The sequence below is a fragment of the Erithacus rubecula genome, assembly GCF_903797595.1.
Source record: "Erithacus rubecula genome assembly, chromosome: 4".
NCBI lineage: Eukaryota > Metazoa > Chordata > Aves > Passeriformes > Muscicapidae > Erithacus > Erithacus rubecula.
In genome coordinates, this window is record NC_136686.1 from 57,369,420 (window position 1) to 57,387,215 (window position 17,796).

The 17,796-nt window shown below is 35.4% G+C and overlaps 2 protein-coding genes across 6 annotated transcripts in view; one reads left to right on the forward strand and one right to left on the reverse strand.

Annotated features, from left to right (window-relative positions):
• CCDC146 (coiled-coil domain containing 146) overlaps positions 1-17,796 on the forward strand; it is a 69,175-nt gene that overhangs the window by 10,137 nt on the left and 41,242 nt on the right. The gene's annotated exons all lie outside the window — the stretch shown is intronic.
• Positions 943-7,526, reverse strand: FGL2 (fibrinogen like 2; the record flags this gene model as incomplete). The annotated part of the gene is made up of 2 exons (XM_079303167.1): positions 943-4,082; positions 6,788-7,526. The coding sequence occupies 2 exons, from the start codon at positions 7,524-7,526 to the stop codon at positions 3,376-3,378; spliced, it is 1,446 nt and encodes a 481-aa protein (XP_079159293.1). The 3' UTR covers positions 943-3,375.

Sequence of the window (17,796 nt, forward strand, 5' to 3'; positions counted from 1 at the left end):
GCTAGGGAAATTTGGCACTTTTGTTTGATTTTGAGGTAGGGTAGGTCTGGGTAGGGATTGGCAATCATCTTCAGGTATTTTCTAAATAAACACGTAAAAGGAAGATTTTTTCACCACCAATTTAACAAGCTACATATTATTCTCAACTTATTCCAAGTTTGACTGCAGTCTTTCCCAATAAACACAATTAAGGAAACAGGTATTTGCATTTAAAAGGGAAGAAAAAAACACCAGTGCTTTCAAACCTTCTTTTTATTTCTTCTCTGGTTTGTTTGGGATTTTTTTTTTGCTAGTTTTGTTTTGTTTTGTTTAAGCAATACATAGAAAGCCAAGACATTACAGTCTGCTTGGCTGATCCCATTGAATGGATGGGCTTGTGTCTTTATATTTTGGAAACAAGCCATAGGAGATTTGCTAGTAAACCCACTGTTTTTCCACTAAAATTCACCATTTAAATATTAGCAGAATTAAAACCACAAGTGTTTTCATATACTAATCAGTGTTACATAGATGTTTTCCATTGATTGAAAGCCATGTTTTGAATTATTGAGCCTTAGGCAGAGATCAAGGGCTTTTTCTTTGTATAAAAAATTGTATGATTTAATTTGAGGTAATATTCGTATTCAAATGCTTGATGACTCTTGTATGTAATCTGAAAGGTCAAAATATTGGTTTGCTTCTCCTCTTTCATGTTAAAGATAGAGGTTGTGTAAATTCTTCATTGGGCAATTAATTTTTTCCTCTTCCAAAATATTAATAATTTCAAGAAAATATCTGAGATTTCAACTCTTGGTATGATCTGGCAGCTGAAAGGCCATAAAACATATCTCAGAGGAACTATCATTACTAGCAAGTACTGTCTTGGCATGTCACATAGTTGTCTGTGTTGGTTGTCTGTCAGTGTTTTCTTACTGCTTCAATTTTTACAGAAAATCAATAAAATTATTTATGAGAATTTTTTTTATTGTCCTTATGTACATCTATGACAGTAGTTCAGCTTTAACAGTGGGACATTCTTATTTTATTACACCAAGAAAAAACAAGTAATGTTTGCAACAAGTAGATGGAGTTACACTTTGTAAAACTAGTACATGTTGACAGAGATTCAGTGACAACAGTTCCAGGCAGGTAATAATCATATTTCTGTAACAGCATTACACTCTCTTTTTCTTTTTTTTTTTTGCTTTCTGTTTTTAAAGACATGAGACAAAGCATTTTTTTGCAGGTGATTTTAGTCACATTTGCTTATTCTGTTAAAATTTCAGTGGTTTACAGTTTCCTTTAAACAAGATTTTAAAAGGACAGTTTCTCTTCTAACAACTTAGTAGTAAAAAGACATTTTCAAGTAGAAGCTTGTAGATACTATAAATCATACTTAGCTAGATATCATATAATGCATAGCATTTCATGCAAAATGATTAAATATAATCATATGCATTAGATGTTTGCTCTTTTAACCAATACTTCATCAGCTGCTTTTTTTTTGTTTTGTTTAGACAACTATTTTTTATCCCAAAATAAATATTTTATAACTTTAAAACATATTCTCAAACAAAGATGATACATCTTGCAATTAAAATTTTTTATTGCTCTTTAAAATTGAAATATAATAAACCAAATTACATTTGAATTATCCTTCAAAGTAATTACTTCTTTAGAATATATATTAATATTTTACAATTTAGCTATTGCCAGTGTTCTTCATTTGCCTAACTTACAACCATAATAGTTTTGTTGTAATCTCAAATAAACAGTAGAGATCATATTTATAAAGTATTAGGTCAGATGTATACTTGTATTGTTTTTTTAATGTCTCTTTTAATCCAAAAAGCTATGCCAGCAATGACCACATTTTAACTGATAAAGAAACAGAGTCTTAGTGTAGTTTTTCTGCATCTCAGGATTGTGTAAGCAAGAACCTCTTGCTAAGATAAATTGCATCTCCACTCAGTGTTGCTCATTATCTTTGTAGAGACATGGTCTGTATATGTGCAGCCAAATTTGTGCTCACTATCTGTAATGGGAGATTTAATAACAGTATTTCTAATTTGAAATTCCTGCACAATTTGACAATTTAATTTTTAAATTTGTTTTATTTTAGAAAAAACAAATCTTTGATCATATATGCTCTTTCTTGCTTAGAATTGACAGTAGGTATTTATGTTTCTATGGCTACAAAATATGTGGTTTAAAAATGGAGAGAACAGCCTTTTCTTAAGTTACAAAACACTTCATAATTTTTTTTTTTTTTTTTTTTTTTTTTTTAGTTTTAGAGTCTACTAATATCTAGATTGAGAAGTATTTGAATGAGAGCTTGAGTCTCTACAAGAGCATATTGTTATATTTGACTTACCTAAAGGATTCAGGGGAAAGCAAAATGGCACTGGAAACTTTTTGTATGTATTTACAGGCATTAATGCAAAGAATATGGATCCTTTTTGATGTGTCTTTCTGCTATCTGTCTACCTGCCTAAATGTGCAATAAGCTTTATAATGGCTCCTTTCTTCTTCAAGTGACAAAGGACCTTGAGCTTGAATGGAGGAACCAAAAAGAGCAAGACTGTTGTTCAATACATGCTCTCTCCATGTGTAGAGGGTCACTTAGGGACATGGCTTAGTGTGGACTTGGCAGTTCTGTGTTTACAGTTGGACTCAATGATCTTAAAGATCTTTTCCAAACTAAATAATTCTATGATTTTATAATTATTTCCTCTTCTTTTCTTCAATTCTTCCATCAACTTATTTGAAAAAGCTTAGATAAAAAGATGAAATTTGAGGAATCATCTTCATTTTCTGGTTCTTTTTTCATCAAGGCCTTTTTTTGTTCTTTGAGCAAACCATGTGGCCCTCTGTTTTCTAGCATTTAAAAACAATAATTTTCAGTACTTTTCCTAATTTACATTGATATTGCTATAGTATACTTTTGAAGCTGGGAAAAAAGACTGTTTTGGAGAGACTAGGTTTTTTTCCAAGTGTTGAAAAAATTTATATTAGTTACACCCCTGAATTATTTTGAGATTAAAATGTAGGTATTCATCCAGACACAACTTGTGGAAGACAATATAAAAGTTTTAAATCTAAAATGTGGTATATCACCGTCAGTAAAAGCACCAAAAGCAATGTTTAGAATATTAACATAACAAAACAAAAACTTAACTGGTGTTAAGTTTTAGCAATAACTATTCAGATATTTTGCTGGTTTTAATATATTATGTGGGTCAAACAGTCTCTAGAAATATTATGTGGAAGCATGTTGTTTTGTCTGGAACAATCTTTTGCCAAACATAACTGAATACTTGATTTCTGAGTATAATACTGAGTAAGTATGATTTTGAGTGCAATCCAATGCAAACTAGTTATGAGAAATGGGTAGAATTACTGCACAAAACTTTTGGGTCTGATCATGATCTTTACTGATTTAAAGGATTGCCTGTATCCAGTGGGAGTATCATCAGAAATACCATGCCACGTACCCCAGAAAATGCCGTCGCGAACACCTTTGTATTTCTTGTGGTAGTACTTGCCGTTGAGATTGGCTGACAAGCAGGCATCAAACCACCAGCCAGAGCTGTAGAACGCCCCACAGTTTCCCGAGGGATACCTGTCATTGTCCTTGTCTGGGGTTGTGAAGAACTTCTGGTCGTGGTTGTAGTGCCGGCTGTAGTGGAGGGCGTCTCCTGCCGTGCCGCTGTAGCCGTGGACGCTGAGGCGGTACTTGAGGTACTCGTTGGCCACGTAGAAGTGGTTGTATTTTGCATACTCTCTGATTCCATTGAAATCTTCGAGATCAATTCTCAGTTGCATTTCCTGGCTTCTAGTCAGGAGGTGAATTTTGTCATTGCCTAGCCAAAACTCCCTGCTGAGGTTCCCAAAGCCGTGTTTGTAGTCATTCCAGGTTCTGTTGAAGTTAGTGCTGCCATCCTGACGCCGTTGCAGCACTGTCCAGCCACCTCCATTTGTTTGCATGTCACAGTAAACTTCGAAGCTCTCATTTCTGGAGTCAGGGCTAATCCTGTAGATTCCATTACTCCTTCTTCCTGCCATGTAATGGTCAGCACAGTCTCTCTGCATTATTTGTATAACTGGTGAAAGAACAGGTAGTATTAGAATAAACATAATTTCAATTTAAAAATAGAAAATTTACCCAGACTGATATGGCATACAGAACTTGCATTGGAGAGACTTTTACATTGGAAATGGTATTGCAGCAGTTTCAGGTCTAGTGAGAAATAAGTTTTCCATCAGATCTACTTTATAACAGATGTCACCTAGAATCTCTGCATCAAACAGCTATCCAAGAAAACTCACCTAAACTACATTTTTTTAATCAAAATGCCTAATAAAAGGGCATTTTGATTATTTACTTCCATTTTTGTCCTTTTCTCTACTCTATCCTTTCATTATCTCATGTAAATTCAAGCTGATTTCTTCAGCCCCTATTTCTAATGCTTTGTGTTTATGCACTTGCAGCTTTTTGTATTTAAATGTATAGCTTCACAACCTGCCTACAATTTAAAGCTCCATCTGGCTGTATGTCAGAGAAAGAACTTTGTCCATGTGGGTGTGATGTTAACCTGGCTATTGTTAAGTAAACATAATTTGATAGAGAACATAACATAACATTAGGAATGCTTTGTGTGTTAATGCTGACTGTACTTTAGGAAGCCGGAAAAAAGTAATAAAATTTTCACATCTGTTGTAGTAACTGTGTGACTCCTGGAAAGATGAAGGTGATGGTGCTTTCCTGTGTATGTGGCATTGCTGGCTTTACAGAAAGGAAGAATCTTAACATCTACTGTTAACAGTACCTTTTTCCCACTGATGGATCATGTGTTTTATTCAGAAGAAAAATACCCCCAGGCTTTTTCCTCAGAGTGAAAATCCATTTTTTATCCATGTCATTCAGTAATGTCATTCTGCTCAACAGCATGGTATTAGAATTCCATATTCTCAAGTGATATGGAGAACTCTCAGAAGTTCTCAGTTAAGAGTCAAAACCATAGTGTTCATTTCTATTGCAGATTTGAATGTATGGACGTGTTCATTTGCAGGTTCTGTTGCAATTTTTCCTAGAAAATTTAAACTAACTACTCCTTGAAAGGAAGGAGTGACCTCAGGCTGCAGCAGGGAGTAATAGTCAGGCCTTCTTATTTGCTGGGAAACTGGGTATTTATGAAACTACAAAATAGAGGAGTCAAAGGCTTTAGAGCCAAATTTAAATCCCTGAACTTCATGTAAAATCTTTGGTGGACTAAATTTCAGAGCAGTTATTAACAGAGAATATACATTTCAAATAAAATACTTTTATAATCCACTTCAACTCCTATTTAAATATAGTTTTACTATTACTTTCAGTGGATGCAGGAATAGGAAATATCCTGAATAGGAAAAAGTTGTAGCTGTTTTCCTTGCTAGCTTTCATAATAAATATATTTCTGCTACAAATTCTTTTAGCATGTTGCTGTAGGATATGAGGAGTGTCTATATGATCATGTGCCCTAACACTAGCCAACATCTCAGTAAATGTCAGGAATATAAAAAATTTATTTAGTCTGTTTTGAAGTACTGTACTTGAATGTGATTCATTGTCCATTATTAATGTAACAAAAAATTACTCATTCTTTTTGTAAATGTTTTGTATCTGAATGAACATAATTTATTTGTAGTGATTTTTATGATTTGATTACTGATGTAGTAAAAGAATCACCTTTATTATTACTTATTTGTTCTGTTCAGAGAATAACACTTTCAAGAATTTCAGCTGTACATACACTGTAGGTTTGCAGATCCTTCTATTTTCAATATGTGTAGATAGAAGGACAATTTTATTTTTATTTTGGATGCCAAGCAAGGGACTTAAAGATTGTAATGCAGCCTGCTCTTTTTCTGTTTTGTCTCTTGAGAGCTTTATCTTGGTATGTTTGATATCTGAGTGGTAGAATACACTGACTATCTAGGGAAAATTTCTTGTTTTCAAGGATTCCCATATGTAATATAAAAACTTAATGACTTTTAGAAAACCCCTCAATCTTGCCTTAATGACAGCAAAGATTAGAAAAGGAGCATTGGTTCTATTCCTTTATTAGGAGAATTAAATGGTGAAGGAAAAAAAGTGGTTTTTCAGTGATAACACCTGTTTTCTGTTTTATACTGCTTATATATTTAGTGTTAAAATGGTGATACATGCTACCCAGTCAAGAAGTGGTATTAGTAAGCTTTTTTGAGCTGAGCCTTTCAAATGTTTGCTGCAATGATAAGAAAATTATTTTATTATCCATCTGTTAAAAACTAAGCATTTTGCTAGATTCACTTGATGACTGATGATGTCTTGCACCCTTTTTCAGAGTATCTGCAGTTTTGCAGTGAGAAAAAATAAAAGGCAGTTTTCTAAGGCACATCTAGAGAAAATTTACCCCTTCTCATCCAAGGAGAAAATATATGTAGGTCACTGATGTTTAATGTCTCTAATGAAGGGTATTATGGTATAAAATGAAGTTAATTTTTCATGTTTATTTATTAAATTGCAAAAAATTGTCCTTTAAAAATTAATGTTTTGAATCCCTTAATGAAGTCCGATTCTAGGAGGGACTGAACACCTGCAGCTCTCAGTAACCCTCTAGTGGCTGCTGAAATGTTTTACAGGAGTATAAATAAACACTAAAAGAGCAGATACTTGCAAAGTTAATAACACAGCTATTTGGGTAAAATATATTTTAAATTGTTTACCTAATACGAGTTAAATGCATAGAAAGCTTATACAGGCAGTAAGAATTAACAGATTACATACCAGGTTTTGCTTGCATTGCTGGACACTTAGAAGAACATTTATTATCCAGGTTGTTCACAGCAAATGTCAAATTTGCAACTTTGCTGTCAACATAATGTTCCACATTGTTCATATTTATGAGGCTCATCTTCTCTAAACGACCCTGCAGTGTCTGAATCTGGCTCTTTGCATTTTTTAAGCTGGTTGCCATTCTGTTAACTTTGCTTTGCAGTTCGTTTACTCTGTTATCTTGGCTTTCACTGTTTTCTGCAGTGTTAGGTAGCAGGAATTCCTTGCTTCTGTCTCTTTCCTGGTTGTCATCTGCTTGCAGCTTGCAATCTTGGCAGCATTTCTTCAGCTTGTTTACTGATTCTTTAAGGATCTGAACTTCTTTGAGAGTCTTCTCAAGCAGTTTGAATTCTTTGGGTATCTGGAAGGTCATCGGTGGCAAATTTATCTGATAAGGACAATCCTCTCCTTCATCACATTTCCGATTAGTTTTGAGCTTTATGGCACAAGTCTCAGTAAGTTTTGCTTCTTTGTCATTCTCCTCTTCTTCTAAAATAACTGCAAAAACATTTGTTAAAGCAAGGAGAGTTGACTTCAGCAAGATTATGTAAATGAGGAGCTTCATCTTCACTGAGAAACTAGCAGTATGAGGAAGTATGCAGAAGTGGAACAACTTTATAAGGGCAGCTTGAAGTCTGTGAGTTATCAGACAGCCTACACTGTTCTCAGAAATGGGTGGGAGTGCTTGCATCACGAGTGATTAATAGCAGAGCAAAGTTAGGTAGTGCTTGCAAGAGTAGCACATTTCAGTGAGTATTTCTGACTCAGAGCTCATGAATGTAAGCAAGATGATGAAATGGATGTGTCCTGGTAAATTATGCAGTTTAATTTCATTCCTTGTTGTACATGGATTTTCTTTTTTTTGGAAAAAATAGCAGATATAGAAAGAGAAAATCAGCCCTTTTCCCACTTTAAGGTTTATCACAGCAATAGCTTTGCAACAGTCAGTCCCCTTTTCCCTAATTTCTTTTTTAACTTAATAGATATATTAATATCAATTATTTAAAACCCAAACATGTTGAAACACACTATAGTTTTGTTCCAAACATTTTTCAGAATAGAGTCAGAAATTTAGGGGATGAACACCACTTTATTCTTACTATTTCACCGAGCCCACCTTAAACTAATTATCTGAATATTCATAATCTCTGTGGCACATCACAGTTAAAATTCACTATTATCTGATTTGGGTTACTTCTTATTAAGCCTTTTTAAGTGAAGGGAACTTAGGACAGTTTGCCTCTTGATGAATGAGATCCTACATTTTAGACTCATTGTACAGGAAACCCAAAGAAAATCCTGATGTTCTGATTAATGTCCCAAATTCTAAATCTAAAGTGAGGCAAAGACCTAAGGAAGAAACTCTCTTCTGTTTGAAGTATTGCTCTTCTTTTTATTGTGCCTCATATCAGCTTTCAGAGTTAATCATATACTTTACGTGACTGATTGCTCCAAATGAAATACTTCAGGTGAGAATTGCCATTTTCCTTCTACGGTCACCTTTGCCACTCTCATGTGATGCCTCTGCAGTTTTAATGATCTACGTAATTTTCCTTGTACCTCAAAACAAAGCTATGTGGATATGTCTTTATGCATTCATAGCTCAGTCAAGAGTCAACTTGCAGTAGTAAAGTGTATTTACACCAGTTATTGTTTAATTAGTACAGTCTAAACCATTTCTTTCCCTAAACCCTATTTGAAATTGCTCATAACACAGATTAAACATTAAGCAGACATTAGTCACACATGTAATCCACAAGTTCATGATCTCTGTAATGTTGCTAACTTTTATACACACCTCTTGCCTGTATTGATAGTACAGGAGGGAGCCTTGGTACGAAAACCTACTTGTCTAACCCCTGCAACAATTCCTTCAGATTCCTGCATAGCACAAAACTTTAGGCACTTTCTTGGGAGATGGGTTTTGAATGTACCTTTCTTGTATTTTAAATTAACATCCCAGAACCTGCGTGATGCTTTTAGTTTTGTGGCAAAACTGTATCTCCCCCTGTCAGATCATGATAATTACCCAGCAAGGAGGTAAAAGGCACTCCCTGCCATTTAGCTGTGAGATGCTGGCATCACTTCTGTTTTGTTAAAAATGCATTAAAACTCAAATGTTTGTAAAAGATAAAATGTATTATTTTAATTTGCAAGTAAAATTTATTATTTTTTCCTTTGATTAACAAGGTGCTATTTTTTCATTGTATCAGTCTAAAACCTTGTTCTTGTGTATGGTTGCTACTATCAAATGGAGGAAAGCTATACCACCCTCTTTGGAGGAGCTTTAGAAATCGAATAGAATTCTTAAATCCTCGTTATTTGGGAGGTCATATCCCCCCCACACTCTTGTTTGTTCAGCTTACAATTAAGTCTGCTATCTGCTTTGTGACTTTGAACTGGAAAAACTGTTCTCCATCTGTAAAATGAATAATAATTATTCATGATAGATCACATTCTATGATTTGCCTTGAAATATTTAAATGCATAACAAATATTGTAATTTGTGATTGCTGTGCATTGAAAACCTAAACTATCTTTAGAGTTTTGTAACATCTAGAAGGGCAGAAATTTTTGCTCATACTGAATGTAAAGAGAAAGTTCGGACAGTAAGGTGAGCAATCTGAGCATTTCAAACATCTCTGTCCAAGCCATCCTTTCCTTAGTCCCATATCTATCTTCCTTTTGAGTATTTACTTCCTCCTTTGGATGAGACTTCAGTAATCTTGAGTTGTTTTATTATGCTCCTGATTTCATTATTGGTCTGATGTTCTGCTGTGAAGCTGTCCCCAGGCTGCTTGGAGTCCGGAAGATCCATTTCTCTGCCAGTCTGTGTGCTTCTCCTACCTGGACACTCTTGTAATTGAGCACTGGTCTTTCTTCCTGTTCTGTCAGGGAGTGTCCATTCCCAACAATTTGTCACAACTCTTTTCTTTCTTAGGAACCCAAAACAATATGACACAGCCTTTTTCATATTTCACGTCTCCTGTCCTTCTCGGAATAAATGAAGCAAACTTTCAAATCTGAGTTTTTCAGCAAAGAGGAAGGACTTAAGGCTGAGTAGTCTTAAGCTGTGAGATGCTGATGCAGTTTAACTAATGGCAGAAATATTGGACCAGATTTAAACTAAGAGCTGCTGTTTGTTTATAAACAAAGTTTCTTCCCAGATGGGGTTTCTCTAGATCCAGAGTGTTCTGCATAATACTTAAAACTTTAAATTAGTTAAGCAATCACAAACCTCAAAAGCAAATCTTCAACTGTGAAAGGATCAAATTGAATAACAGCTGATGACTGTAACTGAGAATTTTCTGCTAAGGTCCTTGCTTTTTATTTTCTTGTAGCTTGTAATCTCTTTTAGTCTACTTTTTACGATTTTTTCCCCTGTGGACTGGAGACATATCTTTATCATAAAGACATCTTCCTAAAGATAAAGAAAATAACTGACAGCCCAAGATACTCTGAAATTCAGAGTATTTTAGTATTTTCAGATTTTAATTCTGTTCACAGAAATACCTAGTGAGTACAAGTTTAAAGAAGTGATATATTTTGTTTTATCAGACTTGTCTAAGATTGTTTATCCAAAGTTTATCAAAACCAGCATGAACCATTTCCCATGAATTTTTAGAGTAAGGTTTTCTTTTTTTCTGGCAGACAATGGAATGTAGGTCAAACAGAAAACAACAAAGTTATGACTGTAGGCAGATGTTAATTTAACTAGTGACTATGGCAATTTAAAACACAACAGCTTGGCATCTGTTTGATTTCTGGCTTGGTTCTGGGAATCAACATCTCCTGCAGAAAAATTGCTGCAAAATATCCAGATTTGTCTAAAAAGTTCAAATGATTGGTGTGTACAAACCTGAAGTACATTTGGTTGCATTCATATGAACCATTTTGGTGGCAGAGATGGAACGTGTTAAGATTTAACTGCTGCAGTAATATTTCTGATGTTTTTTGTAGACTTCAGCAATTCTGTGATACATTTTGACTGAGAAGGAGAATTGCAAGTAATTAGATTAATTTTCAGGGTTTTCCACAATGTGGAATATATACCAAAAGTCCATACTAGAAACAAATTCTGATTTAGAATTCTTTCTGATTAACTGAATTGTTTTCTTTTTTAACTTAGCAGTTATTCTTCATGCAAACAGTCCTTATGTTGTCCACTGAAATGTGGGACTACCTATTCAACTTCCTCCTGTGCCTGTGAGAACACATCAGAACACAAAAGGAAAGGCAGTCCTATTCTATTTGATATTGTAAATATTCTTATTCAGATACAGATTACATAGAACTAGTGACTGCATGACTTTCCTACCTGTTTAAATTGTTCCACTGCTTTATTTATAAATTCTGGCAGTAGACAGAAAGGCGCCACTGACATAGAGCACATATAAGCAGTGGATATGATATTTATATCAGCAACTGTAAATATAATACATGTCATAAAATTCATGTGGTTAAAGAAAATCACTCATTCTGTTAAGGTGAGGACCATATTTTTAAAGAAGAACCACAAAACTCTATTCTTATTAATTCTATTTTTCCCATGACATCTGATCTGCCTGCTCAAAATTTACAGCTAACTGCTGATTATTCCCTTCATCTGTAGCCATAGAAGATACTATATTTATTTCAATATATGAAGAGAATAAACCCAAATGCATTTTTACAGTGATGATAGACCAAATACAAAAGCCTCTCCCTCCTATGTATTTCCAGAAAAATTCCTTTCTGATTCCTGTGCTGGTTACTTACAATCCTGATTTTGGCTTCATAGCCAAACAAAATTTGATGACAGCAGGAAAGCTATGTCCTTTCCTGAAATGCCTGTCTTATCAGTCTCCTATGCCCTCTTTTCTGAGCCATGCAAGACTCAATTGGCCAGCAGTATATTTTCACCCACTGTACCATCTTGATTGTGGCTGATGATTATATTTTCCATGTAGAGTTTGTTTTTTTCCCATGAACTGGGCCACAAAATTAGTGTTATGAACTATGCCTTGGGAAAGAATTTAGGATATTATTTTTCCTAGTCATTATTTGTTAGTTTTAGGAGGCTCTTCAGCAGTTTATTTTTCATTAAAGGATGGCTGGTTCATCCATCTGTAATTAAAAAAGTAAAATTGTAGAGATTCAGTGTAAGGGAATACAGTGTATCTACTGTAAGTAAATGTATGTATGATTTCTATATATGCCTTTTCTCCCACCTGATTTCATTTGTATAACAATAACCTCGTGGCTTCAATTGTTGTTGTTTGTCACCTAAATTAAAAGTTTAGGAAACTCAGTGATGAATATTTTTCTACTTGAAAAGCTAATAAATTGGCTTTTCTATGGACTTCCCATACTTATTCTAAATTCTATGTCCTGTAAGGAATGTTTGTAATTCCAAGTGAGAGGGATGACACCTTATTTTTGAATTCCAATTGCAGTATCTATTTAAAACCCTCAGTGCATTTTTTTTTGCTTTTTATCATCATAATTTTTCCCTAGAATAATGACTTAACCAGTCATATCATTCTCTAAATATCTGCAATATAGCTATTTCAGTGTGTACTTTCGATGTTTCCCAATCTCCAAAATGCAATGCAGAATTGCATACCAATAGCTACAATTTACTGCAAACTATGTGTTTGTGTTCTTAAGTTATTGACTTTTGTCTTCTTATTTTAAAATACTTTGAAATACTGAAGCCTGTAATATTAGTGAGTAGGGAAATTGTAGGTAATTCTGGGAGTGTTAGTCTTCCATATGTGTATGAATATTTGAGACATATTGAAAAATACAAGATGGCTGAATAAAAGATGTAAAGATTCTATTTTCTTGTGTTGTGTTTGGCTATTTTTAAGATTGCCAAAGAGGCTGCAAACACAACCTTTTAATTTTTTTACTTCATTTTTGGATGCTTCATCTTGAAGTAGCCAGGATGATCTTCAGAATTAGTGAAAAGTTATAGTTTTGAACTTGCTCTGAGCAGTGGGCTGAACTTGAGGAGGAATCTTCAGTTCCCTTAGTGTATTATCATGAGTCCCAGATTCTGCTAGATAATTTGGAGATACCAGGCACAGGCAAGCCAAACACCTACAGATATCCCTAGACCCGTGATTCTGTGGAGACTGGACAGAAATTCAAGAATCAAAATTGACAGAGGACACACAGCTGACACCACAAATGGTTTCAAGCATCAACACTTCATTATTCCCCAGTACAACCTTTTGTACCTTCTGACATGCATGACACCTGTGTGCCCCTTTACTCTTTTGTGATTGCTCCAGACAGATCAGCATTCTGTGCTTCTTTTTCCTTCAGTGCTGTTCACTTGTCTAACCCAGCTGCAACTTCTCAGGGGTGGGATTGCCTGCAGCACTGTTTCTATTCTTTTACAATCCATTCTGCCCCAAGTCAAAGCATGGGTTTGGTGTGCTTGCTCGTGTTGCCTTGTTAGGATGTTGAAACAACCCCTGAGCAGCAGGCAGTTGCCTTCTCCCCCAAATAAGGCACACCTGAGCTGTGTGCTGTGTCCAAACTGTGCAGCTTCATGAGGAATTTGACAGAGGAGGCAGAGCTCTCTATTCAATGAGGAGAACTTACCCTTTCTCTTTGCTGAATGTTTAGGTTTTTAAAAACTATATGAAAGAGGTAAGAAAAGCTCTTCAAATAAACAGCACAGAAGGAAAATTCCAAACCTGACAGAACACACTGGCCAAAGGAGCCATATGACAAGGGGCTAATACTATACTGAAATCCTGAGTGTATACAAGCTATAAAATATATTAATCCCTTGATATTTTTCTCTAGTCTGCTATTAGGAGGGAAAAGAGTTGTTTGATGAGACATTTCAGATGTTTGAAATAGCAAGTGAACATAAAATGTTGGATATTCTATGTGTTGAAATAATATTAATTGTAGTCAAAATGTCTAGTTCCAGTTAAAAAGCCTACAACTTAGCATGGAGAAAGGGAAAGCATTATTATTCCATTTGAGCTTAGAATACATTTCAGTTGTTTTGCAGTAACCGCAAGCATAATTAGAAACACGTGTTAAAGACATCATTTCTCCAAAATGCAGAGATCCTAGGCACTGCTAAAATTGAGTCTTTCCTAAGAAGCTTCAAGGGCTTCACTTTAATTATGATTGTAAGTAATTGAGGTTAAGTGGTAATTTCTTGGTGGTGACTTTATTTATCTTCTTCTTATTTATCTTCTGCTTATTTTGTGTGCTTTTTTATCAAAAAATTGTGATGAGTTAGGCCAATATTCAGATTCTATCATCTATTTATGCTTAAGATTTGGCTGAATTTTATTTATTTCTGGAGAGTCCCAAAAGAACTTTAAGAATCTTGAAATTTGAAATGGGATATGTTCCTAGAATTTTTATTTATATCACATTTGAGTTAGAGAAAACTTGTTTTGGAATTTCAGATGAGTTCCTTGCTGCATTGTTTTGAGCTGACTGTCAGAAAGAATTTAATATAATCTGACAAAATGGAGACTGCCCACTGCACTTAATGTAGAGTGAGGAGGTGTTGATAAAGTTAGGGCCAGATTTCACTAGTTTTGCTCACATGGATGAGTACCTCATTTATTAGATGGGTCCTCTCCCTTCTGTGGTTTTAATTCCCATTCCTATTTTGACATATTCTCTTTATTACAAACATCTCTATCCTTCCAACCTTGGAGAAACTACTGTGATCTTTGATCCAGGGGCTCGTGTGCCTGAAGTCAAGCTGGAAGGATATAAAAGAGGTCTCTCAGATAGTGTATAACCTCACATAGTGCTCACTTTTTCTTGGCATTTTCATCAGGAGATTTTGACAACAGGTCTGGTGGGGAATGATTGGTAGCAAGTGAATATGAACTTGTAGAGAGGAAAGTTTTTCAGGTGTACAGAGCATCTATTTGAGCATAAGTATGTTCTGTTTTTCTCATGGGCTCCGATATTTAAATGATTCCTGCTCAGAGACAGAAAATCTACCTTTTCCTGCTAGAAAAATATTAAGGATATGTCCTTCCCTTTTACTTTTTCTACAAAATTTTCCTCCACATTTTTTATAATAGAACTGAATTATCTATCACTTTACTACATGGCAATTTTCACTGATTGAAGAAAACAAATTTACATTGGAACGTGGTTTTGGATTTGGTTTTGCTTTGTTATGCTTTGTTTTGTTTTGTTTTTCTGGTAGAAAAGCCAGACTTCAAATCACATAGCAATATAAAAAATTGTAACAAAGTCAGAAAATTGCAAGGGAAATTTAAGGGTAACTTAATAAGTTAAAATAAACATAACAGGAATCTTACATTAAAAGCAAAAAATTCAAGTAATTGCAGTAATAAGATACAGCATTCTGTATTTTTAATGTAATGGCATTTATGGGAGTATGGGGAAATGGAAAGCAGAAAGTTGCCAGGCAACCATTCATTAAAAGACAAATCTTCATCCAACTTTCCAGTAATTCTGCATTTAGATAACCAAAGTTTATTCTGGTTTATCTAGATGATCTATTCATGTTGAGTGTGTTTGAAAATGTATGGGGTCCCAGTTCCTTGTAAAATGAGAAAAAAAATCTGAGAAAAGCTATATACATTAAAGTACAACTAATGTGGTATGAGACTGGAAGACTCAACAAGTTAAGAATATTTATCCAACTGTATTCCAGACTCCAGATCTGAGATCACCAGTATTATAAAATTACCTCAGTTCTTACAATGTCATTATGGTTAACACATGTCATTTACAAGGCCTTTATTTTTTATTCTCACTTCTCCATCTTCTCACTCGCTCTTTTACTTTTCAGTGTAGCAATGTAATTAGTTACACTGAGGAGACCTAAATTTCACTTAACCCAGCAGTGTGAGAGCTTCCGAGCAAATAAAATGAACTAGGAGTACTTAAATACTGTTGGTTATTTTATCATTAATTTGGGACACCCATCTTGAAAGAATTACCTATCTTTATGTCAGAGGCATAGTCTCTTCTCTGGTTTTATCATCACAATTAATACAATTTTTCTAGAGTAGGATCACATGTTTGCTCCCTTCTTCCACAAGCTATTCCCCTCAAACAGTTGCCTCTTTCCCCTTCTGCCCTCCCAAGAATCTTGGAGAAAGCAATATACCAGGCTTTAATCACAAATCCTGGGACCAGGGTAGCCCAGCGCTGACTCTTTGATGGCTCTCCCAATAATGCTGTGGTAATGGGACCTATCTGGTAATGAAATTTTCCAGGAGATCTCACTGCCTTTGACATGCTGCTCTGCCATCCATGCAGTCTGTCATGTGTAGTCCTCACTGCTACAAGTCTTCACACTGCATAGAGCCACCCTTCCAGAAGGGAAGCTCTGAACTGAACTGGGAAATTAGGTGTGAAATCTGTAAGAAGTTTATGGACGTAAAGAAGACACAGCCTCCAGGACAAGCAAGTTTATTTCTGTGGAGACATTGTCAAACTTGGTGTAGATCTCCAGTGAGAACCTAAGCAGTAAAAAAATTGTAACTCGCAGGTACAGATCAGAGGAATGTGGAGAAAGCACATTAGTGAGGTACCACACAAATAGAACAACTGTATCTTTACATGAGGCTACAAAATAAATGGGTTCAGAAAGGCAAATGTTTTCTTTCTCACAGAAGACCTAGAGATAGTACTTTGAACTTAAGTGAACAGTATCTTTGATCGTAGAGAATGCCAAAATAAATATTTGAAGGCTGCTTATCTTTAATCTCGTGGAAACAAATGAAAGGCAGACCTTCTATTCTCAGGGTCTCAGAGAGCAAAGATTGTCTGTGCTACCATGAAATATTTTGAAACAGATCTTCAAAAATACTTAAATATTTATCAAGAAAATATATACTTCCTTTGACATATTGATGTGTATTCTGCTTCTTGCCCATGTTCTAGATGGTTTCTTCTGAATATTCTGAGGGTTGAATTATAACTCCTGGGATTTTCCTGGTGCTGTAATAATTTCACTTCTTATTTCAGGAGATCTGCATAATCACATTTCTTGGCAGGGTCCCATAGAAGTTACAGAGTTGACTTGCTGCCCCACAAGGCTACCCATGGACTTTTATAGAGGTGGATCAGCTTACATTTCTTAATTGGATTTAACCTGGTTCTCCTTACTTGTGACCAAAGGAGGGGAAGAAATGTTTTCTAAAGCAATATCACTCAGCAGTAGTGTGGCCAGCAGGACCAGGGCAGTGATTGTCCTGCTGCTCTCAGCAATGGTGAGACCACACCTCAAATTCCATGCTCAGTTTTGAGCCCCTCACTACAAGGAGAACATTGAGGTGCTGGAGTGAGTCCAGGGAAGGGCAATGGAGCTGGGGAAGGGTCTGGAGCACAGGTCTGATGAGGAGTGGCTCAGGGAGCTGGGGGTGCTCAGCCTGGAGAAAAGGAGGCTCGGAGTAGAACATACTGTTCACTGCAACTACGTGAAAGGAGGTGTGTGCTCCTAAATAATAAGTGATAGAGCAGAAGGAAATGGCCTCAAGGTGCACCAGGAGGGCTTTAGATGGGATATTAGGAAAAATTTCTTCACTGAAAGTGTGGTCAAGTGTTGGAACAGACTGCTCAAGGAAGAGTTTGACTCACTATCCCTGGGAGGTATTTAAAAGACCTGTTTGATCTTGGTGTTTGCTGAAGATCTGCACAGGCATGTAAGGTAATATGTTCTGTTGCCTGGGGATAATCCAGCTTTAGCCTAGCTACCTTTTTTACAGCCCTACTGCCTGCAGAGACACTTGAAACTTCAGTTTTGCCTGTGCGGGCCAGTGGGGTTGTACCAAAACTGAACCAGTTAAGCAATGTGTAAAAGAGGTTACTTAGAACCTGAGTTCAAAGTCAAGACAGTTATAATGAAATATTTATTAATTAAGATAGATAGAGAAGAAATAGTACAGTGCAGGTATCACTGTAGTTGTGATAGAAACATTCTTTATGTTCTTATATTCATGCTT